This window comes from Camelus bactrianus, chromosome 8 (assembly GCF_048773025.1).
Source record: "Camelus bactrianus isolate YW-2024 breed Bactrian camel chromosome 8, ASM4877302v1, whole genome shotgun sequence".
Classification (NCBI taxonomy): Eukaryota; Metazoa; Chordata; class Mammalia; order Artiodactyla; family Camelidae; genus Camelus; species Camelus bactrianus.
Genome location: NC_133546.1, coordinates 34,625,969 through 34,650,678, shown reverse-complemented (window position 1 = coordinate 34,650,678; position 24,710 = coordinate 34,625,969). Strand labels below are relative to the sequence as shown.

The window sequence follows — 24,710 nt, the reverse complement described above, 5'->3', positions numbered from 1 at the left end:
TATTTAACAGGAAGTCTAGAGGTTCTCTTAATAGCAAAATGACAAGCTGAGGTTACAGAGGATTGACATTCCTCTGGAGCCCACCTTTTCACATATTGCAGCAAATGTACCGCTTTCCCTGCGGACCATCCATTGAAACATAATGGGGTACTTTAGCAGCCGGTCTCTACCTTTGAATATTCAAAACCCATGCTTATGCACAAATAAGGGAGTTAATATTCAATTACTGGAGCAATGTGCATAGAAACATTTGAAAGTAAGTGAGTGAGTGCTAGTACATGAAAACACTCCCCTGCATACTTCGGTAAAAGGCAAGATATTAATCTTCTAACAAATGACTAAACTGAAACCCACTCTTCGAGCTATAAGGCTTCCAAGTAGCCCATCCCCAGCAATCCCACAGATGGTCTGGATTTCAAACAACCCACTTGAAGTCAGTGGAAATTTTATAAGTATGAATTACTATATATATCTGAGTTCAGGAACCAAAGAAGAGTTTGGAAAAATCTATGTTAAAAGTGAAATTATAATTGACTCTGTGGAGCATGAAATATTTTTGAGGACTCTAACATTGGTGAGAAACAGAATGAGTTCCTGTACTCTACGACGGGGCTAGAGGGAGGAGGCCAGAAGTAAAGATGCAGTAGAGGTGACCATGTTAAATCCTCAGACCAAAGGCTTCGTAAATAATCAAATCTCTCTCCACCAAGCTCACATGACAATGGAAAGTCTTAGAAGTCAATTAAATTTCAAAATCAGACTGGTATTCATGACAGACAAATCACTGCAAAATACTATCAAAGGAGGGTTGAACAGTCCACCAATGTTCCATCTTAATTACAATCCTCATATGTAGCTAACTGATACAGCCAGAGAACCCCCAGGAGATGACTAATATCAAGAAAGTGTTCTATCTCTTGAACATTAAGCAGAAACTTAATGGTGGGCCCTTAATATTTTGTAGTGAAATGTTTAACATGTTTAAAATATCAATATATCTTGAGACCAGCCTTGATTCTCTACATCAATCCCTGAAATATGTCTACTCAAATTTCTAACAATGGTACTGATTCCTCATCCTTCATTTATCGAATTCTCTAGAAAGTCAGATAGACACAAGTGTGCAGATTAAAAATTTAATCAGAAATTTTTAAGCCAAGTAAAAAATCAAAATAGAATAATGGAAGACAAAAAATAAAATCAAAATCTGTAAATCATCTTGCATATTATACTCAACAAAAGTGGATTTCACAGACATCAAAATTAAATAACACATTAAGTTCTAGAAAGTGCTCTTCAACATACTGAAAAGCTTATTCTAAACTATTCTGTCTTTGAATAAAATTTTAAATTTGAATGCATTGATAGAATTTACAGAGTCTTTTGCATAATTATTTCACTTGATCTGTGTGATAACCCTATTAGACAGGCAGGCAGTCTTCAGCTAAATCACAAATATTCTGATTCCCAGTCTACCACATTTTTAATATAGAAAGACTTAACAAGTTTTTTCAAAATAATGTCCTTTTTTCTTGCAGTTTTAAACTGTGAATATTAATATAAAGTTTAAAACTTTATGGTACATGTTAGTGTGTATTACATTTATTTTATATTATATTCAAATATACTGAAGAGCAGATAAATAATTTCTAAAAGGCTTGCTATGAATCATTTTGATAGCCATATATAAACATAGGCAAACCTTTTAACACAGAGTTTTGGCTTTAAAAAAAGTAACAATAACAGTGGCAAAACTAACAGCCAATTCCTATAGGGCAACTTATAAAATCCCAAATTATTTGACTTAAACATGAAAGAAATGCATTATTAACAAGAAGTCCAAAACAGAAGGATTTCAAGGCTGTCCTTTAATTACTTATCTCACTGGGCATAGAAGTAGTATTAATATTACAGTACCATGGTAAATTGATGTATTGAAATAATATTAATTATGAACAAGGTGAAGTTGACAGAGCAAAGATATATTTACCCCAAAAAACTTTAAATATTTAAAATATCAACCTTTATAAAAATATTCAAATAATGGCAACAAGTACATTAACCAAACATAGAAGAATAAAATCTAATTCTACTCATTTTGGTTAATTTTGGATTTATAATCTACTTACTTTTATTGAGTCTGGTTGCCTTTACATGAATTTAATCTTTGAATTGTTCCCAGATTTTTTCTTTTTTAATCATTTAAAGTCTATGATGTATTTTAGGAATTTTGGAATCAGATCATTTAAAGACAATTTTTTAAACGTAGATTTTGTTGTATGTTAGAATATTGTCAAAATAGTGAAACAAATTAATTGGTCTATGAAAAATCATTTCATATGATTTACATTCAGTGTTATAAACTTCTGTCTCAGTTAAAAGGGAATTTGTCGAGCTCAAAAACAGGAACAGAATTTTTCAGTCTCTCCTGAGATCTAACACTTTAGAAAAATCTGAAAAAAGAGCATGAGTTTCTCTTGTGTATTAAGGACAACAGTGTCTTTGAATTTAATAAATGGCAAATAACAAAGAAATGTATAAAGAAGCAGCATGATATGCACACAAATGTTCATAAGTTGTCCTACAATTGGGACCATATAGTGGATTTTAGATTAAGATCTTAAAAAAGCATTCGATTTAGATATGAAACAGATCTGAAGGTAGTACTACGTGTATTTGACGTTTGGAGAATTTAACCTATGGCATTCCCAATCCCATCTGAGTAGGCGCTGGCATTCTTTTCTAAAAGTTAAATTACATGGTTTGGGATGGTAGTTAACCCCTATGTCCCTGATTGCTCCTCAAGTTAAAATTTATATATTCCTTTACATAAAAAAGATAAAATGACAAAAGGCACAATCCTAAAAATACCATGCATTTGTTTAAATTACATGAAAATTTTATACTGAAAATTTTAGTGTTAGAGCTATTTAACAAATAACTTGTTCACAAGTTAACAAAATAACTTGTCAATGGTATAACTCACCTTTGGTGTGCAAACCTAATATTTAAATCCCTACATATGAATATGTAATATAACTGATAGTATTTTGAAAAAAAATCCAAAACAAAGGTATGCGATACTAACTGAAAACAGTGAATCTATTCAATCAAAATCTGTTAACACTACTCCAGATGTTACTAGTACTATTAATACCAATATCACATGTTCTACTGCTCTGGGTGGACATATCCCTGTTGTCTTACTTCAACACACTAAAAAAATGGACAGTGTTATGCCATTGTTAATTCTGGGGTAACTTCCTTCAATGACTCTGGAGAGAAACTTACAACATCTTGCTTATTGAGAAGTTCAAATATATCTATATAAAACCATTACTACTTTTTAATTTCCTTTTCTAATTTCTTTACCTCATTGGGAATTGAAAAGAGCTTTTTCCCTCAACATAGCAAAATTTGGAATTGTGAGATTAATCTAAAGAGTCTTGAGGACAGATAAACCTTTTTATAAATCATCTACTGTCACATATAATTTAAATAAACAAAGCTTAAAATAGTATCAGATCTGTTTTATAATCTAAATGAAGAATTTCTGAATTTTCTAAATGTACAGATATCAGTACATTTTAAATTTATCAGGTATGTTTGAAATATGATATGCATCATATATAGAGTGAAGGGGATAGTGTTTTTTCACTACAGAAATAAGTTTCAAATTAATGGAATATAATTTTATGTACAACTAATTAATAATCAAGTCACACAAAACATATATGTTAATTAAGTAAAATAGGCTAATAACATCAAAACTGATCTATTACAAGATCCACAATAAATAGATTTTCACTTTTTTTCTACTGGAAAAGAGGTGATTTATAGATTTATCAATTTATAGATTTCAGTCACCAATTAAGATGACTTTATCATTATTTCAGTCAATTTTTAGATATTATTCTCTTCCTTGATGAACTTGTATTGTTACATGTCCATAATCAGGATCAAACTTTTGCATAAACAGTACATAATTTTTGTTTGTATGTCTTATGAATGAGATACCAGACATACACTTTTAAAAACAGATTTACATGAGAAGCTAAAAACAAACATCAGGTAGTCACAGCAAACAGGTTAATCTTCCAATCCAAGAAGATACTATATTTATGAGTATGGAAGGGCACTTATGACACAGACCATATTATATATTTATTTAAGAAACTCCTGAGCATTGTATTCAAAGTTCTGAAAAATCGTATTTGCCACTAAACAAATATTCACCAAAAAACAATTCACTATTATAAGTGACTCCTTCACTGGGAAAATAAAAACATTTTTGGAGTTATCACTAGGCTATATTTTTTGCACTCTCAGAAAAAGCGAGAGAGGATTGTGGTATTTCTCCTTTACCTTAAATCATGTTGGAGACCTTCAGAAATCTTGATATATGTTCCCTGAAAGGGAGGCTGAGGGGATAGAGTTTCATACATTGGTACCTGTCTCACACCTGGAGAGGTCTGAAGTGAGACGTTGTCCCTTAAGTGGTCCATAGCAGCAAACAAAGATGTTGGAGATGAGAACAGGTTGAGGAGAGTGAAGGTTTTAAGCAACTAGCTACAAGAGGACTCCCACAACCATGGAACAACAATCACGTTGCTCCAGTGGAGGGATTTCAAAGAATCCAAAAGAGTGCTTCCTGAGAGAAGGCATCCATCAGTTTTGGACATCTGACATAGACAGAAGGCACCAAATTCAGATAGTTGAGTGAGATTGTGCCCCTCATCTCTGCTCCCTCCTCTTTGCTGTTCCAAGAGAGGAGAAGGGCTGGGATGTGGCAATCAGCTGCCTGGTAAAAGAGTGAAGAAAAGGGACGGGAGCCCAGGGCACCTTTCCCACTCACAGGCTTCCAAGCTCAGGGCAAGGGGAACTTTTAACTGGGATGGATGTTGGGAGCTTTGATATTACACTGGATTTGGATGTTTTAAATGCTTAGGGGGAAAAGACCCCTGTTTTATTATCTGAACATGACCAGGCAAGCTACAGGGTCTTTTCCTGATTTCATCCAAGGGGTGGAGAAAAGCAAGCCTAGAGAGAGGGGTTTACAGTGTAGTCACTGAAAGAACAAAGTTGCTTTCTGCTTATACCCAACTGAACACAGCACGTCTTAGTAACTGCCAACATACGCAAATGGCCCTGAGGTTCTCCTCCATGCCCTTATTTGTACTTGTCAAATTTTCTCTTTATCTTCACATCCAACCACTCTTTTTTATTCAACCTCAAATACTGTCACTTCCTGGAAACTTCCCTGATTCTCGAAGTGCAAGTCCTCTCTACTTCCTTTAAGCCGGTGTGGCACTTCACCAGGGCTTTTCTTAAGGCATCCATCTACACCGTCAATGCAAGCTTTTGTTGTTCACATGTTTCTATCTCTCCCCCTAATCTACACATGCCATGAGGACAGACTTCAAATGGATCATTTTTCTTCCCTCATGCCATCCCCCCTCTATGGATACACACAATACATCCCCTCACCTCAATCTAAATGATGAGCTAAAACAATAAGCCTATTGAATAAAATGGTTTGTTATTTTAAAGGATGAAAGAACTTGGGGAGAAGCATGATAAAGTATTAATTCTTTGGTAAAAATGAATCTTAAGGAGGGTAAAAGTAAGACTGTTGTCTTTTGTAATTATTTCTTTCAAAATTGCTATAAATCTTGAAAACTATAGCCATACAAGAAACACTTTGTAAAAAGAAGTTCGTTTTTCAACAGTTAGGAAGTGGCAATATTATATCATACAGGGGTTAATTCTTTCCCCTTCCTAGAAGCATATGACCTGATTTCAAATCCCATCCCAACCAAATTTTAGTTGTGTGACATTGGGAAATAATTCAACAGTTCTCTTGTTTGGTTTCCTTATCTTTAAAATATATTAACAATCGTACCTGGTTTCACATTGCTAAGACATGAGTTAACACTTCGAAAATGTTTAGAAGAGGCTAAGGAAGATACTAAGTGTTTAATACCTGTGTACTCCACACTGTTTATCTAGTTCACCACAACACTGTATGCACAATATTCAGTATGCATACTGATTAAGCACTGGAATGAGAAGTTATATTTTATATTTTTTTAAACATTTTTTATTGAGTTATAGTCACTTTACAATGTTGTGTCAAATTCCAGTGTTGAGCACAATTTTTCAGTTATACATGAACATACATATATTCATTGTCACATTTTTTTTTCGCTGTGAGCTACCACAAGATCTTGTATATATTTCTCTGTGCTGTACAGTGTAATCTTGTTTATCTATTCTACATATGCCTGTCAGTATCTACAAATTTTGAGAAGTTATATTTTATATCTGCTAATATAAACTGGGAAGTTCTCATATCTATTTCTTAGAGAAGTAACTTAATATTAATAAGAGTTATTTTGCAACCCACATATATAAATTAATTTCCACATTTCAAAATCTCAGAAGTAGCCATCCAGAGTCCTTGTTTGAATTTACATGACAGAACACATTTTTAAGAGTAATAACCTCTGATGAGTAATTTTATAACTAATTTACAAGTGGGATTCATAGTATTCTAGTTCTGACAGATGCTCTTCTCCACAAAAAGAGTCCAAAGTCAAAGAACTCTTGAAAGCATGCAGACAAGATATTACCTTTCTAGGATTTTAAAATGACTTATATTCCATGCTGAAACTCAATAGTAGAGAAACCTATTTAAATTAACTCATTATTTCCTAAACATTTCTGATAATAAACTTCTCTAATATAATACCCATCAATGAGGAACAGACATTGGGTGATGTTACTCCTAAAAATAAAAATAATAAATATTTTTTGCCTCTCTAACACTAATGACATTATTAATACTATATAGTCATTCAGCTATCTATTCAATAAGTGCTTATTGAATACCCATAACTCCCCGTATCCATGTAGAATATTTACAATTTACAAGGCACTTGAATGTCTATCCCTGAAATCAGCCAACAAGATGGATAGTAGTCAGCAATTCAGCTTTCATAGACCCTCAATAGCAATGTGAACTAGTGAAAAGAACATAAATATACTCAAAAAGGTCAAGCTTTGAATCCCAGTTCTGCCGTTTACTGTTTTAGATCCTTGAGCATGATTAGGTTTTCAAAGGCTCACATTGTTGTGAGGATTAAATGAGGTGACATATGTAAAGTACTGAGCACAATTTTTAACATAATAGACACTTGCACATGTCTGCTTTCCCCCTAGTCACTTTTGAATGCCAGCAGAAAACCACGATCTTCTAGTTATGGAGAGCATTTATTAATTCTCCTTAATTTTGAACAGGGGCAAGTTATTCATTTACATTGTACCTTGCTCATCAGTTAAAGCAGAGAAAGGGATTTAAAAAAACAGGGGAGGGAAATAGCTCAGTGGTAGAGCGCATGCTTAGCATGCATGAGGTCCTGGGTTCAATCCCCAGTATCTTCATTAAATAAAAATATTTTTTAAAACTTTTTTTTAATAAAAAAAAGACTCAGATCAAGTGAAAAACAATTAAATACCTAGTATTACATGCTATGTTCCATTATAAGAGATGGATACTTAATGGGAACTCTTGGAACAGAACACCAGTCTATCCAGAGGGGCAGGAAGGGGTGAAATTTTATGGAAATGATAACTGGATATTTTAATGTAAGTAAGAGTTACACAAAACAGAAGAGATAGAGAGGTGAGGACAAGTGTTCAAACAAAGAAAGAACTTAAAGTGTAATGGAGAATGGAATGACTAAGTGGTCGGATAGAATTTTGTGTGGGAAAGCAGTTATCAAGAAATGAAACTGGAAACAGAGCAGGAGCAGCATTGAAATCCTTAAATTTGGACTTTATCTTAAGGACAAAGCAAAGCTTCAGCAGGTTTTAAGTAGAAAGTAAAATAACCCAATATGCAATCTATAAATCCATACACTACAAAATATGTGGGTGCAAATTACGGGCTATGAAGAACCAGCCAAGAAAGATAAAACAATATTCCAGACAGGTACAGGTAATGGCTCCCTGGACTAGAATAGAGGCCATGGAGCAGTGGGCAGGCGTGAGCAATGGACTTGATGAGCCATGTTGCTGTCTAAGTGTATGAAGTAACACAGAACACTGTGCATTCCCTCTTCTGCCACAGGCACCTAGCATCAGGGCGATAAACTATTGCTGATGTACTTGCAAAGATTACCCAACAATATTACAGTAAAAACTGAAAGAATGATCAAGTGAGGAAACAAAATAAGCCAAAATATACTATTACACATAACTACAATGTTGACTGTATTTTTCATTTATTGTAGTTTCTCATTCATTGAAACCAAAAGTGTTTACATATTTACTGTGCGCCCACAACATACAGCTAGGGTATTTATAACAGAAACAACACATAAATACAGGTCAAAGGAAAGGTATGCTGTGTTTATTAATTAAAAGTACAATTATTTACACATAACCTTGCTAAAATGATAATGGATTATATCATTGTCTCTACATATCGGAGGGTCATAAGTGTCATGATTGAAAAGGCTTTGGGGGCAGAATAGGAAGTGTAGTTAGGAGGAATAGATGAGATAAAGAAATGAAAAGCTTAATCTTTCTGAAGATCACATACTTTATTTCTTCCCCTTAATGTTTCTAAATAACTCTAAATTTTGCTTAAAATACATGTAATGAAATGACATCTATCGACTGCCGACATATTTCAGCACTGTGCTAGGAACTTTGACAATTATTACACCCAATACTAATGTAATAGATGGCCAGATTTGATATTTACAACCTGAAAAGTACCTGGCACGTAATCAGTGTTCAATAAATATTGTTGAACTTATGAATAATTGCTTTATAAGGAAGGGTGATCCTGGTAAAGAGAGGGACCTTTAAGCAAAGTAATGAGTTTGGATATTAAAAGGAGAGTCTAGGAGAAGAGACTAGAAAGGACTGAATTGCTTTTAATGACTTAATGAGGACTTTTGGAATTCCTGGGGACAATCCAAAAGTGACGGACGAGGAAAGGAGAAAGGCAGAGAGGAGTCTGATAGAAGACCTGAGGTTGGCGACTATCTGAAAAAGGGCAATAGACATTACCCAGAGGACATTAAATAGCAGAGATAGACAATATTTAATCCACATTTATTACCATTGCTTGGTAATAAGCACACACGTGCATACACACACACTCTACCATCCATAAACTCCTTTTTAAAATTCAACTCTTCACATAAATAGTTTGTGTGAATGGATTTTGCAGAAATTAAAGAAAAGCACTGGTGAGAAAAAGGGACAGAGGATCATGAGGATTAAGACGCCAGCCTACTAACTGAACCAATTAAGTAAGAACAAAGCTCACAGCCAGAGGTGATCTTAAGCACACAAAGCTCTGGGGCTTTGAAGAAAACACAGGAGGGCTTTGGACTTTCACAGGGCAAAGGTATATTGGAGACAGTTGATACAAACTTGTGAGAGCCACCAGTCAAATTTTCAAAAATTTCTCCAGCTGGTTGATTGTACGTTGGTAGATTCAAATTGGCCGTGGTGGGATTGTTTACACCATGGAAATGAGCAAATGCTAACTCAGTGTTACACTTTCCTCCCCAAGAGCAAGATTACCAGCACACTATGGAAACTTACCCAGCTCTTAGGAGGCACAGGAATCCTAACTGACCTCTCTGTTAAGTAAAACTACAATTTATTTCCTGTGTCTGTGTTCTCAGATAAATAAAGGAGTGGAGAGGGAGCAAAGGAAGGGCATAGGGAATTTTAAAAAGTAGGCTGTGCTGGGGGCACCACCAGCCACATCTGACTATTCAAATATGATATTAAGTAAAATTAAAAATTCAGCTTCTCAATAGCACTAGTCTTATTTCAAAAGTTAAAAAGCTCATGTGACTAGTAGCTAACACTTTCAACATTAGAGATACAGAACATTTCTATCAACACACAAAATTTAACTGGACCATGCTAATAGATCATCTAATTTGAGTAGCGTCACATTTTTCTTTCTAGGTTTCTGAACCTCCCAGTCATTGTGGTATGGCTGCAGTTGTAAAGATCTTTCTTAGTCTCCTAATATTATTTAAGCAAAATACTTGTTCATTATTGATTACACCTCTTTACCAGCAGATTATGTACAGTTTTTAAAAGGGTTCAGCCAGAAACTAACAAAATTCTAACATATAGCTTTTAATAACTTCCATGAATAGAAATTTTGAGTAAAAATTTTAGGAATTTAAGTAAAACAATATCATTTTTTTTTAAAGTTCAACTATAATAATACATCAGAAAAATTTTTTAAATTTTATATAATGTGAAAAACATAAGAAATAAAGAAAGAAAATAGCTATGATATTAGTAAGTAGCTAACGTAAGGTTTGACTGCTTCCAATAGCTTGGAATGCAAAAAAATGTCTAAAATGTTCAATCATTCTCTGAGTTCAAACAGCATTACCTATGTTGACTTGATGGGGAGTGGGGTTGGGGAATGAAAAACACATTACGTAGAAAATAGCACAGAAAAAAAGGGTAAGAGAATGCAATATGAGAAATCAAGAGACAACAAATAGTATTTTGCAGTGGAACTTGATTTAAAAGATAAAAATTTTTAGAAAGTTTAGAACCTGGGTAGTGAGACTCTGTGAAAACATCATTTTAAGGGCTTCATCAATAGTGTTCACAAATTCTCAGTGCTAAGGGCACTGATGGAAGTCATGGCAATCACGTAAGTGCCCTAGACTCCTAAATCAGGGGTCCTGGAGTAAGGACTGAGGGAGGGAGAGGTGTGCTGAGCTGAAGCTTGGACACATTATCCTATATTTTTTCCAAAAGGGATTATCAGAAATGCCTCAAGTGTAGAGACAGTACTTGACATGAAACCATCAAATCATGGGCACCACTCTGATTGGGACTATATCTGAAATAATACCTTGGTGAAGTACCAGACAATATTGGTTATAAAAAAATAAGAGAACTTCTTTTTAAGAGTAAAATGCTGTGACTTGAAATTACTTAGGAGTAACTAAAGCACTCAGGGAGAAGCATTAATTCTTCCTGGTGAGATTGAATTGATGACTTCACTGCCTTGGAAAAAAAAATTGTAAATTCTACAGGAGTAACTAGGGCATTGTAAGGAAAGCACTCAACAACAGACAGAGTGGTGTCTGATATAGCCAGCTGGCAAGTGAATAGAGATCCCAGCAAGCATTCTTCCACATAAAATTGGTACAAATGTTATTGACTTTGAAGATGTGCTGGCCTATTATGATAGCAAATGTGTCATAAACCGTTGATGAGTCATGAGTGAGTCTCCTACAAATAAAGAGATACTTAATAGTGCCACAAGTCAATCTTTTTTTATCAAGGATGACTAAATCCGGAAAGTCTCAGGAAATGGTGCAGGTCTCTACACACCATTAGAGAGCTCTGCTCAGGTTGAGCATTGTTTATTATTGCGTTGGTGAGTAAAAGTCCAGGGGATCACTAGTCCCTTGTATCCAGCCCATTCTCTCCCTTTTAATCACATATCACAAGGCACCTTTTCAAAAGCTTGGCTACACGTGCATGAAGTGCACATAATCTCTCTGATCTTCTCGTTTCGTTATCAGATAAAGAATTAAGGTTAATTCTACATGCCTTATTTGATTTTGGTGAACCCATGCTGGGTCTTTGTGATTAGCACTTCCCCTAGGTCCCAATAAATAATCCTTTACTAATACTCTCTGAAATATTGATCAAGGTTAACATTAAGGTTACAAGATCCTTTTTATTCAGAGTTTAAAAAAATTCTAGGGACCACTGAAGCATGATTAAAATGCAGAAGTACTATATAAGAAATCACTCTATAGGATCTACAGGAATACTTGGAAAAACATATGAGTAAGAGAATAAAACTTTTCACATTGCTCTGATATTCTGAAGTTCATTGTTTGAAAGAGGACTTCTGTGGACGTATAATATTAGCAAGTAGTTGACTCTGTCCCGAGATCTTTTAATAGATGGTAAATGTATATATGCAAATATTAGCTTTCTTTTAAGTCTCAGAAAGTTAAATCCTTGAGTCCATATGTTGTGGAGATGGGTTTTGTCTGAATAGAAAATAGGAATGTATATATGTGAGTTACCTTTTAATATGCAGGTACGTATTAGGGAAAAAGCCAGTATATACAAATTTAGTAATTTGTGTAATAATTGTACCAAAATTCCTCTCTTTAATAATCCTGCTCTCAATTAGTAATGCAAGAATCTTTGATTATTGCTGAAAAATCAGTACCTCTGGATAGCATTAATACTGACAACATTCTCCTAGGTAAAAATATCCTGATAATAATATGATTTTGAGTATCATTCCCATTTGGCATACATCTACATACAAGAAACTTTCATTTATATCAAGTTTCTTTCCTTATAGTTATGTGGCTAGGAGGTAAAACTAGATAATTTAAATAGGTACGGAGTCCTTTTTGATTCATTTATTCAGCAAACATTTATTAAGCATCTGCTGTGCGCCAGATGCCACTTGAGGCTCCGGAAACACAATGATTAAACACCCAAAGGTTTGCCTTCATGGAGTTTTCAATACTTCTTAGTAAAGTTCAGGTCTGCTGGGCATGCCCAAACAGTGCTTACTATAGACAAGGCATTCAATCAAACGCTTATTGAATGATCGGACTATCATTAGGAACTACTTGTTTTTTTCTTATGTAACTTTTCCATGAAACATAATTGACCTTTAGACTATCAAGCAGGATAAACAAAACCCATAATAATGGTAAAAATAAGGATTATGTATTGACTACGTATAATAAGCCAGACTCTGCACCTAGGCAACCTACCTACGTTTTCTCATTTAATCTTTACAACGACCTTACGAGGTGAGGACTGTTAGTGTCTTTCCAGGTCAGAAAACTAAGTTTGATCCACAAGCTTGAAAGGCAACTGAGCCAAGACTCAAAACTAGGCAACCTGAGTCTGCAGCCTTTGAGGGAAACGTCTATGGAACATTAAAACATAGTTCCTTCTTTCCTATGACTTTATTTATATTAACTAGTGAATACCATGTAAAAGAAGTCAGTGTGCTAGCCAAGTATCACACGACAACAATAACTACTGCAGTAGACAGAATATGACGTAATCCCTCTCTAGATTCAAGGGGATTAGAGTCATGTACTTAGGAAAGGTAGACAATATGTCATTGATGAATATACATTAGATTCATTTCAGCTGAACAACAATTTAATACCCACTATATAGATGGAATTACATATACAGACAAAAATATCTGGGGGACTAAACTAAAAGATTGCACATAGCACAGAAGAGTATCAGCTAGTATCTTAGCAGAGTTTCTAAATCCGTCCTAGTTTTCTATGTACTCAAGAGATACATTTACCTGGGTTGATGAGTATTACTGAAAGCTTCATTACCTTGAATGCTTTCATTTTTGCAAATACGCTAAGACAGAGACTGGTGTTCACAAGTGTGGCCATCAGATGGCACTAGCCATTTCCTTTTCTGAAAAGAAGAGTTTTGTATGCAAAATTCAGCTACAGTGTCACTAGAAGCAAGGGGACAGAGCAAGAGGCAAGTTAAACAACTTTTGTAGCCGACAGAGGACACAAGGAATTTTTGTTATCATTCCTTCTAATTTTTTTTTCACTTTTGTCATTGCTTAACCTGGTCTGTACTCAGATCAAATGGAAAACTCCTCATATGATTTGGAATAAAATCTTTTATGATCCAGATCTCTACAACTCAGCCATCTTACCCCTTACCTCTCCCTCCATGCTCATGCCATTCCAGGCACTCTGGCTCCTTTTCTGTCCCTTGATCCTTAGGGCAGTCACATTTACTCGTTCTTTTATGTGGATATTGTTCCACTGCCCTGTGCTCAACTCGATCTCTCACTGCATTCAAATCTCTGCTTGGATAACAGTTCCTTAGAGTGACCTTCCCAGACCACCCGGAAGAAAATGGTACCTTCCTCATCCCTATTCCCTTACCCTCATAATTCTTCCTAGCACTTCTCACTCCTGGATGTTATGTTACATAACTTTTATTGTTTGTTTCCTTCACTCGACTGTCAAGTTCTATAAGGGCAGCTACCTGGCCTTTCCACCAATAGTCCTTAGCACCTAGAAGACTGACTCCCATGGTAAGACTCATTCAGTGAACAAATGAATAAATGAATGATTAAACATCTAGGGAAAATTAGAGAATTTACTAATTCAACATAAATCATTTGTCAAGAAAGCAGATTTGTATCGCACCAACGCCATTCTCAGTTTTGCATTTCTTTTTATACCTGTTTCATAAGATTATTACATTATGATCTCTTAAAATTTGAAATTTTCTCAATTAACCTGAGGTAAGCATGTTAAGCCTACCTTTCAGATTCAAGTTTATTGGCCTAAACTCATTTATCATTTTTAAACATATTTCTTTAGACATTGTTTTTTTCTGACCCCATCACCAGTATCACTGAATGCAATTCGATTTTACTTGCAGCTGAGACAGGAATAGTTATCTTTATGGATGAAAATTATTCTTTATATTCTAATGCATGAAGGTTAGAAGCAGTGTATATAAATAACATTGTATGAGGAGTTATTTTTGTGATTGTTTTGAAGATCGGAAATATGGTCATAGGGGCTCTTTTAATGTCTATATAAAGCAGAACCAAAAGGTCAACCAATGAGAAGGGAGAAGAATTTTTTCCCTCATTCCCCCATGTATCTTTGCCCTTTTGTACTGTAAATTGCACAGGCTGGCATTTCAATGCACAGTGTCAAAGGCAAAGCACTTGCCTTCAACCTATGCTAAAAGACAGCTGGCAAGGGGCAGAAGGAAAAACACTGCCAAATGCTTTCCACGCAGAACTGCCTATTGCACATACCACTTCTCCAGTCTCTCAGATTACACAACTTGCCCTGTGGACAAAGGAGAAGTCGCCAGAGGAGCACTTTTCTTCCAACAGAGCAACAGCTCTATTCCACTGCCGAGACCAATAACCCCTCCTGGACGCCTCTGTTAAGCAAAGACACCAGGGACAATGATCTGAACCATTTCAGCCCTTAAATCACGTTTGTAACAGCAGCTATTTTTGTCCCAGGCTATTTCTGCATTTTGCTTATTTGGCTCTCACGAGTAAAATTACTCATCCAGGACTGGGTAGGTGTAATGCACAAATGCAAGTGGAATTCAGACACTAATAAGGACATGCTGTAATACTTTCGACCAGAGGCAGCTTCTCATAATGGCTAGGGTAAGTGTGACACTTATTTCTCTGGTTTAGGAATACGAGCCAGCTGGCAAGGGAGGGTGGATGTTCACACTATTGTCCTCCGGCAACTCAGTAGGAAAGAGACTGAAAAAATCAGTTTGTGCTCACATCATCAAATATGTCTGTTGTTCCACAGATTGTGTGTGTCATTTGTGTGTGGGTAGTCAAACCAAGTAGCTGACAGACAAGTTATTTAATCAAGTGGTGGCTAAATCCCATCATAAGGTTTTTTGGTTTTTTTTTTTTAAAGTTTAAATTTAGAAAGAGAAATTAAGGATCAGCTACTCAAGTTCTCAGCTTTTCCTTTCTCCTGCCCCAAGGTAAGCAACAATGGTGACGTTCTTCCATCACCAACACTTGCGCTCTAAAAGCAGCAATGGTCAAAGGGAACGTCTTTCACATGTGTCCAAATTCCATGGTAGTGCCTACTGGAATCTCATGTAGTTGACCAAGTGTCCTCTCCCAAGACATTCCTTTCCCCAGGCCTGACCCCCACCAGCTGCAGCAGAGAGCCACTGATGCTATTGCAACTCCTGGGTTTAGGAAAAGCAGGAGCCTGGAATGATGAGGGACTTGCTCAAGGTCATGCAGCCAGTAGCAGGATTAGACCTCGCATTCAGGCTTCTGACTCCCTGCAGAGTATTCTGTTCCACTGCTCCAGGCAGCTTCCTTCATGGGGCTTAATGAGTGTTTTCTTTATTTGGTGTTATGGACAGATGCTTCCGTTCTCCCCCCACCCACCACATTCATATGTTGAAGCTCTAACCCCAATGTGTTGATATCTGGAAATGGGGCCTTAGGGAGGTAATCAAGGCTAAATGAGGTCATGAGGGTGGGGCTCTGGTCTGACAGAGTGAGTGCCCTTATGAGAAGAGACAGCAGAGAGCTGTCTTCATGCATCCACGCCAAGGAAAGGCCACGTGAGTGCACTGTGGGATGGTGGCTGCCTGCAAGCCAGGAAAAGCAGCCTCCGAATGAAATCTACCTTGCTGGCACCTTGATCTTAGACCTCATAGCCTCCAGAACTCTGGGAAATAAATTTCTAGTGTTAAGCCATCTGATCTATGGTATTTTGTTATGGCAACCCAAGCAGAGTAGTAGATCTGGCAACACAAGACTCACTCCAGGATCATTTTTAAAAAGCAGATCGGCAGGCCTCACCCCAGAATCACAATGTTTGAGAGGGTGATAGAGTCTGGTGTTTGAAATACCTAAATCGCTAGGAAAGTATGATTTTAAAAGCTGCCCAGATGGGGGTGCAATTGTCTATACTGGATCTATACTTCGAGAATGAAAGGGAGTGTGATTAATAACTAGACCAGTCCAACAGATGCCAAACTGGTATGTATGTCACCTTGATCTTGGGTGATCCTGCTGCACTCCTTGCCTCCCAGTTGCCAATGATTGCTGAAGATTTGACCCTGGCTTTGGAACCAGAAAGAATAGAATTCAAGTGCTGATTCCTTCTTGTATAAGCAGTAGGAACTTTTACTCTTGGGAAAAAAAAAGTGAATCTGTGGTCCTTTTTGCTCACCTGTGAAATGTGGGTGGTACTTTCTGTCAATTTATCTTTAGTACCTGAGTGGTTAAAACATTGTAAGTAGAAACGAACATTGGCATGAATGGGTGAATCTCATTTAAAGCAGATCTTGAAGTTTCAAGGCAATGATGCAAGCATATACAATGGACAGAGATAAATATTTGTTCCTTTCCCCTGATGGCTTTAATATATAAAATTACAACTATCTCAAGCAACCTAATTTCTATTGTGCTGCTTTTGGATAGAAATCATTTTAAAAGCAGATGTTACAGTTGTAAGAAAAGAAACGGTTTCCCTAAAGTTTAAAGTGACTCTCCTGTCATGTAATAATGGTGGAAGATGGCAGCTTGGATACCAGCGTCCTTTCAAGGCTTCTTTCTGGTTCTACTGTTTTCCTGGAAGAGACGCCATGACTTTTCTAAAGGCAAAACTGTCTATTATTCTCTCAAAACAATTAACACAAAAACTTTTGAATTCAGTGAAGGTCAGAGGATTAATAGGTTTTATCTGCAATGTGTTTGAAAAGCTAATTAAGACTCCACATACAGCGGAGGAGACTGGGAATACAATATTTAGTTTCTCTCTACATGACTACAGTGAGCAAAAGTGAATAGTGAAAGACAAAGTGGATGTGGAAACTTCACTGACAGGAGGCAACTCCTTTTTAAAGGAAATAAAACTGAAAATACTTCTCCTTTGACAGAAGATGCTTCCTTTATTAATTCAACAAATGTATTCAGCAGCTGCTTTATACCGGCATTATTCTAGGTGCTAGATATTCAGTGCTGAACAAAACAGATATGGTCTTTATTCTTTTTTCTTTTTTTAGCCTAGAGACAACCTGATTAACAAAGAAATCACATTAAAAACTAATGAAAATAATTTTTAGTTGTTGTTAACAAATGGGAAAAGGGAAATTCTCTTCGATTCCCCAAAACATTATTTAACTTAAACATTGACATGAAAGCAAACATGTTATTTAAAGTCATCATAACAAGAAGAAATCCATTTTCCTATAATCCTTTTATATTCACTTATTATAGCATTCTTCTTCCAGTTAAAAGAGAGGAAACAGCAGAGATCTCAATATTCTCTGGGAAACTTTATCTTTCAAAACCCATTAAATGAGTATTAATGTATGTTTTCTTTGCCTTGCTCTGGACCCCAGTTGCCATACACTGTGTCATTTTCCTTTATAATGTTTTGAATGGCTATCTTCTCTGGATACATCGTATTGGGTCAGGCCCTCCTTATTTCTCACAAGCACTATTTTAATAGATTTGAACTGTAGAGCATTTATTAAAATAGCTTTCCAACTAGTATTTCTCTTGGTCTTTCCCCCTTGACAAAATATTGGCAGGTTAATATTTATATGTTATACACACACACCCATACACATGACTGATGAAGTCCCCATGATCTGCACATGGAGATTATAATGGCAAATCATTATTGCTCACAATTTACACGAGGAGTAATTTAAAATAGTTGCATAAAATTGTGCAAGGTTATGTAACATGACTTAGACCTAACAAAAGAAGCATTTGATGTTTTCAGTACTTACTGCCTAAGGCTAAATTCTAGATTACAAGCCTCTTATTTCCTGTGTTTATCTCAACATGGCAATTATCATAGGTTTTAAAACCTCCTGGATCTCTGATAGATATTGCAGATTGTAACAGAGAGGATATGTGTTTTCAAGGGTCTGTTAGATGGAAAAAAATTAGCTAAAAGATGTAACAGGACTAAAGCACGGGTTACCATGTAACAAAGGATAGAGAGCTCTTTCTAACTACAGTTACTCGGGAAGCTAATAAATGTAACAGCATTATGGGGTGCTGTATTCTCTAATTTGTCTCGGGCTGACTCACTGTGTTTATTAATAGTTTGGAGAGATAAACAGGTTGTTAATTTTATACTCTAGCTATAAAATGCCATCTTTTCAAATTGAAAGGCAACACGAAAGTCAAGTTTAAACTCAGAATAAAATTAAAAGCATCATTTGGGTTTTGTTTTCTATTTTATTTACAAAATAAAACAAATGAGAGTCACCCCTGCTTTTAATCATAAAAAATTTTAATTACCTTAACATAATGTTTTCTGGCCAGCAAGGGCTGAATTGACAAATATAGTTTCTTTTCTAAGTCTGATTAAATAAATACATGTGTGTATATATATATATATATATATACATATATGTATTTTTTTCACTCTCTAAAGCAGACTCCCATACAACAAGCACTATGAACAAATATCAGAGAATTATTTTCCTCTTATAAAAATTCCTGCAGCTACACAAGATCCAACAAACACAAAATCCTTAATATAATTTATCTACCTGCATGATTTGATAGTTTTTAAATAGTTACAGCTATTCTAAACCTGTATGGAAATGTCATTTGGTGATGAACATTCAGGTTGGCAATGGCAGGATCCCAGCATAAACTACTTTGGACAAATAGAGGAATTAACTAAATGATGTAACCGAACGGCAGGAGGTCAGGGGATGGTTATTTCCAGGGATACCGGGATCGTAGGCTCGAAATACCATTAAAATTCTGCCTTCATCCTTTGGTCTATGTGTCAGCATTATTTTCAAGATTGGCTATCACAAAAGGGGTGTAAGCATAACCAATGACATTTCCTGGACTTGTACGACCTAATTTCACCACCTTAAAAGAAGAGACCATCTCTCTTTTGTCCTTTTAAAAAAGTTCATGGACAAGACCCTGGCCCAGCTTGGGTCATGCGACCACACTGTTGGGCAGAGTGGCAGGTGCATCAGTGATGTTCACTCGCTTCCCCATCTGAGCTACAGGACTGGACTTAAGGAGGAGAGCTAGTCACCAAGTGGGCGGGATGCGAAGAAGAGAGAAGTGTGAGAGGGAAAAATTTTAAATGCCTACTGTCAGTTTTTGTTGATACAATTTTTCATCAGGCAAGAATAAAAGAGTTTTTGGTTCATCATGTTTATATACTCTACCTAACTGGATTCAATGGCACACAAGCATACTTTATGCCCAGTGCTACCAATGCATCAGACTGAATGAAAATTGTCTCTCAATCTACCGTCTTTAATTCCTTCCTGCCTTACAGCTTCTTCTCATTCCTAATTGGTTATTCTGGCCTACTTCTTTCATGCTGACTTTTACACACTTATGCCTTCTTACCAGGACTAAATCCTTTCATAGCAACCATTTTATAACAAAGTTGAAACCATGGCTTTTTTCAAGTGGATTATATTTTTATAGGCTCTCTACAAACAAGGAAGGATAACTCATGCATTAATTAGCTTTCTGCCTGTGATTTTATGAAAACCACTTACTAGCTAAAGACCTCACATGTTGATTGTAACTGTCATGCTGATAAAAAAAATTGGGTGAAGCTGAAATTCAATTGAGACAGCATTTTAAAATTTGCACATACTTGTGAAATGCAAATGCTGAGACTGTGGGCTCTTTTGGAAATGAAAGACATTTGCTCAAAAAGCAAATGGTTAGAAATGGTAAGAACACGTGGTTAGAACCTTAGGTTAATGACCTCGGCGCACAAAGGCGCTGCCCTGGAGTTATCTGCAGCTATCGGTTCATGAAGCCTTTGCATCATCGTGGGGACTTCAGATTTCCTCTGAGTGAGATGGAAATCTCTGTAAAGGTAGAAGAAGATGGAGGTACGTTCTCCATCGGCCTGGCTGCCACATCAGCTATAATAAGCAGAGTCCATTTTTAACATGTAGTAGAAACAAGAAATAAACTTTGTCAAAGTTGCTGACATTTTTAGGTTTTCTGTTGTTATGGTTGTTACAGTATAACTTTGCCAAGGGAAGTAAGAGGTGATGGTACCTAAATGAGTGTGGTTCTAAAAGATGATTGGAAGGGGCTCTATGTCAAAGATGAAGGCAACAGGATTTTTTTTCTTTTTCAAAAATTTAATCCTGTGGATTTTTTTCTTTGTTTTTTGTATTTTTGCATTCTTTTTTAATTTTTAAATCTTTACTTATTTATTTTTTAATTGAAATATATAGTCAGTTACTTCAATGTGTCAATTTCCAGTGTACAACATAGTGTTTCAGCCATACATATACATACATATATTCGTTTTCATATTCTTTTTCATTATAAATTACTACTAGATATTGAATATAGTTCCCTGTGCTATATAGAAGAAGTTTTTAAAAACCTATTTTATATATAGTAGTTAATATCTGCGAATCTCAAACTCCCAATTTATCCCTTCCCACCCCCCTTTCCGCTGGGTAACCACAGGTTTGTTTACTATGTCTCTGAGTCTGTTTCTGTAGTGCCCTTGACAAGAACTGTGTGGGTTCAAAAGCCTGAAAGTAGTGGGTACATGAAAGTCTTAGAGAAGAGAGTAGACAACCCATAAAGAGTTTAGTTCTAAAGGGTCTTTGAGGAGTGGAAAAATAATCCGAGAGAAATTAACCATCAATGACAGGACATTTGTTTTAATGTATAAGAGAGGTTATAGCATGTTGTATGCTGCTGGGAACGACCAGAAATTAAGATGAATTTTCAGGGGAAGGGGTTGCTGGAGAGACATTCCTGAGTTAGCAGAGGACAATAGCATATTATGCACAAGAGCAAAAGTTGTTCCTATAAGTATGAACCTTTTAACGTATTGTATTGCATTGCATTGTACTGTATTGTCTTGTCTTGTCTTGTCTTGTACTGTATTGTATTGTATTGCATTGCATTGTACTGTACTGTATTGTATTGTATTGTATGGTATGGTATTCAGTCAAGGAGGCAGAGGACATAAGGAGAGGAGTAACGTGTGTTAGTGGATTCCATCGTTAGAGCTCATGAGACCTGTCTTCTAATTTTTATTTTCTAAGGGAACTAGGAAGCAAGGTATTCAGCTGACAGAGAAGAAGGGTGAACAAGTAAAGAATTGAAAAAAAAAAAGAAAAGCTTGGAAACAATAGTTTCAGAAAAGAGAGTGAACTGCTAAGTTTTCATTCCTAATAGGTTATAGAATCACTTGGCAGCATCATTTCAAAAGACTCAGTGTTTACTTGAAAAATGTCCACAGAGCCACTGCATGTGAGGCACAATGGAGCAATAATAAGACTTAGTATGAATTTCTAGCAATATGAACATAAATGTAAATTTAGTGAATATACTTATTTCTAAGGCAGGGAGGGCCCAACAATTTCATCTGTTCATTTGATAGACTTATTACACATGTTCAATACCATGGTGCTTTTTTCTTTGTCCTTTAATTTGTATAGCTTGAGTATGTACCCATCTCTACATCAGCACAGTATCTTTCAGGACAATTATATATGCCTCTGCTTCTGATGTATTTTAGTGTTAGTCTTTTCATATGTTCATCTTTTTGATTTTATATTCTAAGATTAATTTAGCTAACAGGACTATCCTTGACTAAGATAATTGCTACATTTTTTTTCCTTGAGACTGAAATTCTTTTGGAAAAAAAAAGATTCTTTTTAATTACAGAAGAATTATATATGCTCCTCCATGCCTCCTTCTTAAGTAACAGGCAAACTTCCTCAAACATAATCATAATTCTACTTTCCAGTCTGAAAATTCTGTTGTCTGAAACTTTTTTCCCTGTCTTTTGCATCATAAGTAATTGCTATATTGTCCCTTTTACCCAAAGCTTATTGTCATTGGAGATTCCCCTTCTGAAATATCTCAAGATATTTCTTTACCCTGAGAGCAATTAACCATTTCTCCATATATGTTATGCATTTTATTTCCTTTTTTTCATAGTGTCCTTGGTTTAGGCAGACATTAATAAAACATGCTCTCATTAGATTCAGAATAATGCTTTATGTATGGTAGACAGACAGGAGAAAGAGGGTCAATTTAGGTTATACACAGTGAGCAACAGTGAACATTTACTATGATCTCACTTCTGGAACCAACTCTTGACCATTTTTTTAAATAATAATCAGCTAAGATTTTGACATATGGCCAAATTTAGAACCATGATAATAAAAATATCTTCATTTCAAAATTAAATAATATAGACATCAGTTTCATTTAACCTATTTAATTTTAGAAAAATACAATCTTCTTAGCATCCTTAAATTTAATATAATCATTCTTTCTATAGGATTAATCTCCATGAATCCCAGAGAGATACCCACTCTCCTGCTTGAACAGCTGCAATGGTAGACTTCACTGGCTGAAAAGGTTCCCTGTATAATCTTGAACATCCCATATTGTCATCTGTTAAGTTCAACTATTGAGTCCTAACGCTCGGGGGTAATAGAGAGTAAGTTCACCTAAATAGGAGAGCACATCAAAGTTAAACACATATTGATGCTCTCACTGGTTTCTCGCTTCCACGTTAAACATCACGTTTCCAAAGTACTCCTTTCTGAATACAGTCTGGTTTGTTCAAAAAAAATTTGTTAAAATTAAAGACACTTATCCAAGTGAGATTCTAATACTACAAGGTACAGTGGAAGGATTTCACTCTTCACTCTAGACATAACCTTTTGATTAATTAAAATCTGAAATTTCATTTGCCTTTTGAGGACTGCATTATTATTACATTACATTATCATATGTTGAGTTGCTTTTCTAAAAAACTTACATATTCTCTCCATGGATGGTAGCTTTAAAAGTTGTCCTTTACTTTACTCTGTATATAAATTAAAAAAATAAAACCATCCTTATTTCTACTATCTAGAAATAACTTATCGAAAAGAATCTTCATGTTGTTGGGTTTTTCCCCCATGTAGTAATTATTCCACTTTATTGTGTGTGTGTGTGTGTGTGTTTTAATACTTACTTAGCTTTGAGGGACTCAACCTCTTGCTTCCAATTTCAGTCCAAATATCCTGGACAAAGTTTATTTCATTGCTCTGCTTAAGGGATAGGACCTATGGCCTAAGCTAAGACAATCAGATTATTCCTTCACTCTCACCACAAAGGTTAGTTCAAGAATGGGCCCTTAAGGACCAATATGACTCAATTCAGATGTTCTGTTTGCGTTCTCAGGAAGCCGATCTACTCTTCTTTCCGGAGGACATAAATAAGAGAGGATATAGGGCAGGCAGTAACTGATAGCAGCCAATTTGCAATCAAATGGGCCAATACCAAGGAAACAGAGTCTAAAAATGAAGAGAGATAAACCTCATTCTAATGATATCATTTGAACCCTGGGTCAAGCTGAACTTGAAGACAGTTTATTGTATTAGAACTGTATTTGAATAAAGCAATAAATTCCTTATTTTAGATTGTCTGCCACTGTGAGAGCAAATATCTTCACTAATAAACCACCATTAAAATTTTGAGCTCCAGTCTCCAGCTTGTTTAAAAATATGTTAAATGCATCTAGATCAAGCGACAGGTTACATAAGTCTGTGGCTTGGCCTCGTTCTAAATCTCTAACAGGCACCCGCCTACCAGAGAAGAGACACAATTTCTATACTCATGCCTTAATCTTAGTGTGAACTCTTTTATCTGCCCTATTGTGATAGTGCTCACAGTATATTATGAAGTCTATTTGCCTCTTTTCTAAGGTCTTTGAGAACAAGAACCATGTGATTTACCCAGATTGATCTCCAATATTTAGCAGATTTCCTTGCAGATGTTATGCACTTACTCAATATTTGTTTGGTGAAGAAAGGAAAACATAATTTCTACAAGGAAAAAGAATCAGACTCATAGTATATTTTATTTCTTTCCCTCATCCTTATGCCTGTCTGCAATATGATCTCAAAGAATTAGGGAAAAAAGAAGAGGGGAAAAAAAAGAAAGAAAAGAAAAAGACACTAAAGCCACTTACAAGCAGCACTTCCTGGAATTGGAAAAAATGTTTGCAGGTTGTTAAAGACCATAAGTTTTATTTAGTGAACTTCTTACTGTCTTGTCTCCATTACTAACTGGTAACCATAGCCAAGAT

The 24,710-nt window shown here is 35.7% G+C and overlaps 1 protein-coding gene across 11 annotated transcripts in view; it reads right to left on the bottom strand.

Annotated features, from left to right (window-relative positions):
- The window catches only part of TRDN (triadin), a 303,786-nt gene that overhangs the window by 121,409 nt on the left and 157,667 nt on the right, over positions 1–24,710 (bottom strand). Inside the window, exon 13 of one of the 11 annotated variants that reach the window (XM_074368419.1) lies at positions 17,504–23,916. The exons of the other annotated variants lie outside the window; for them this stretch is intronic. Coding sequence (XP_074224520.1) covers positions 23,813–23,916 — 104 coding nt within the window. The 3' untranslated portion in view covers positions 17,504–23,812. Of the gene's footprint in view, positions 1–17,503; positions 23,917–24,710 lie in introns of those variants that run through there. 11 annotated transcript variants of the gene reach the window in all.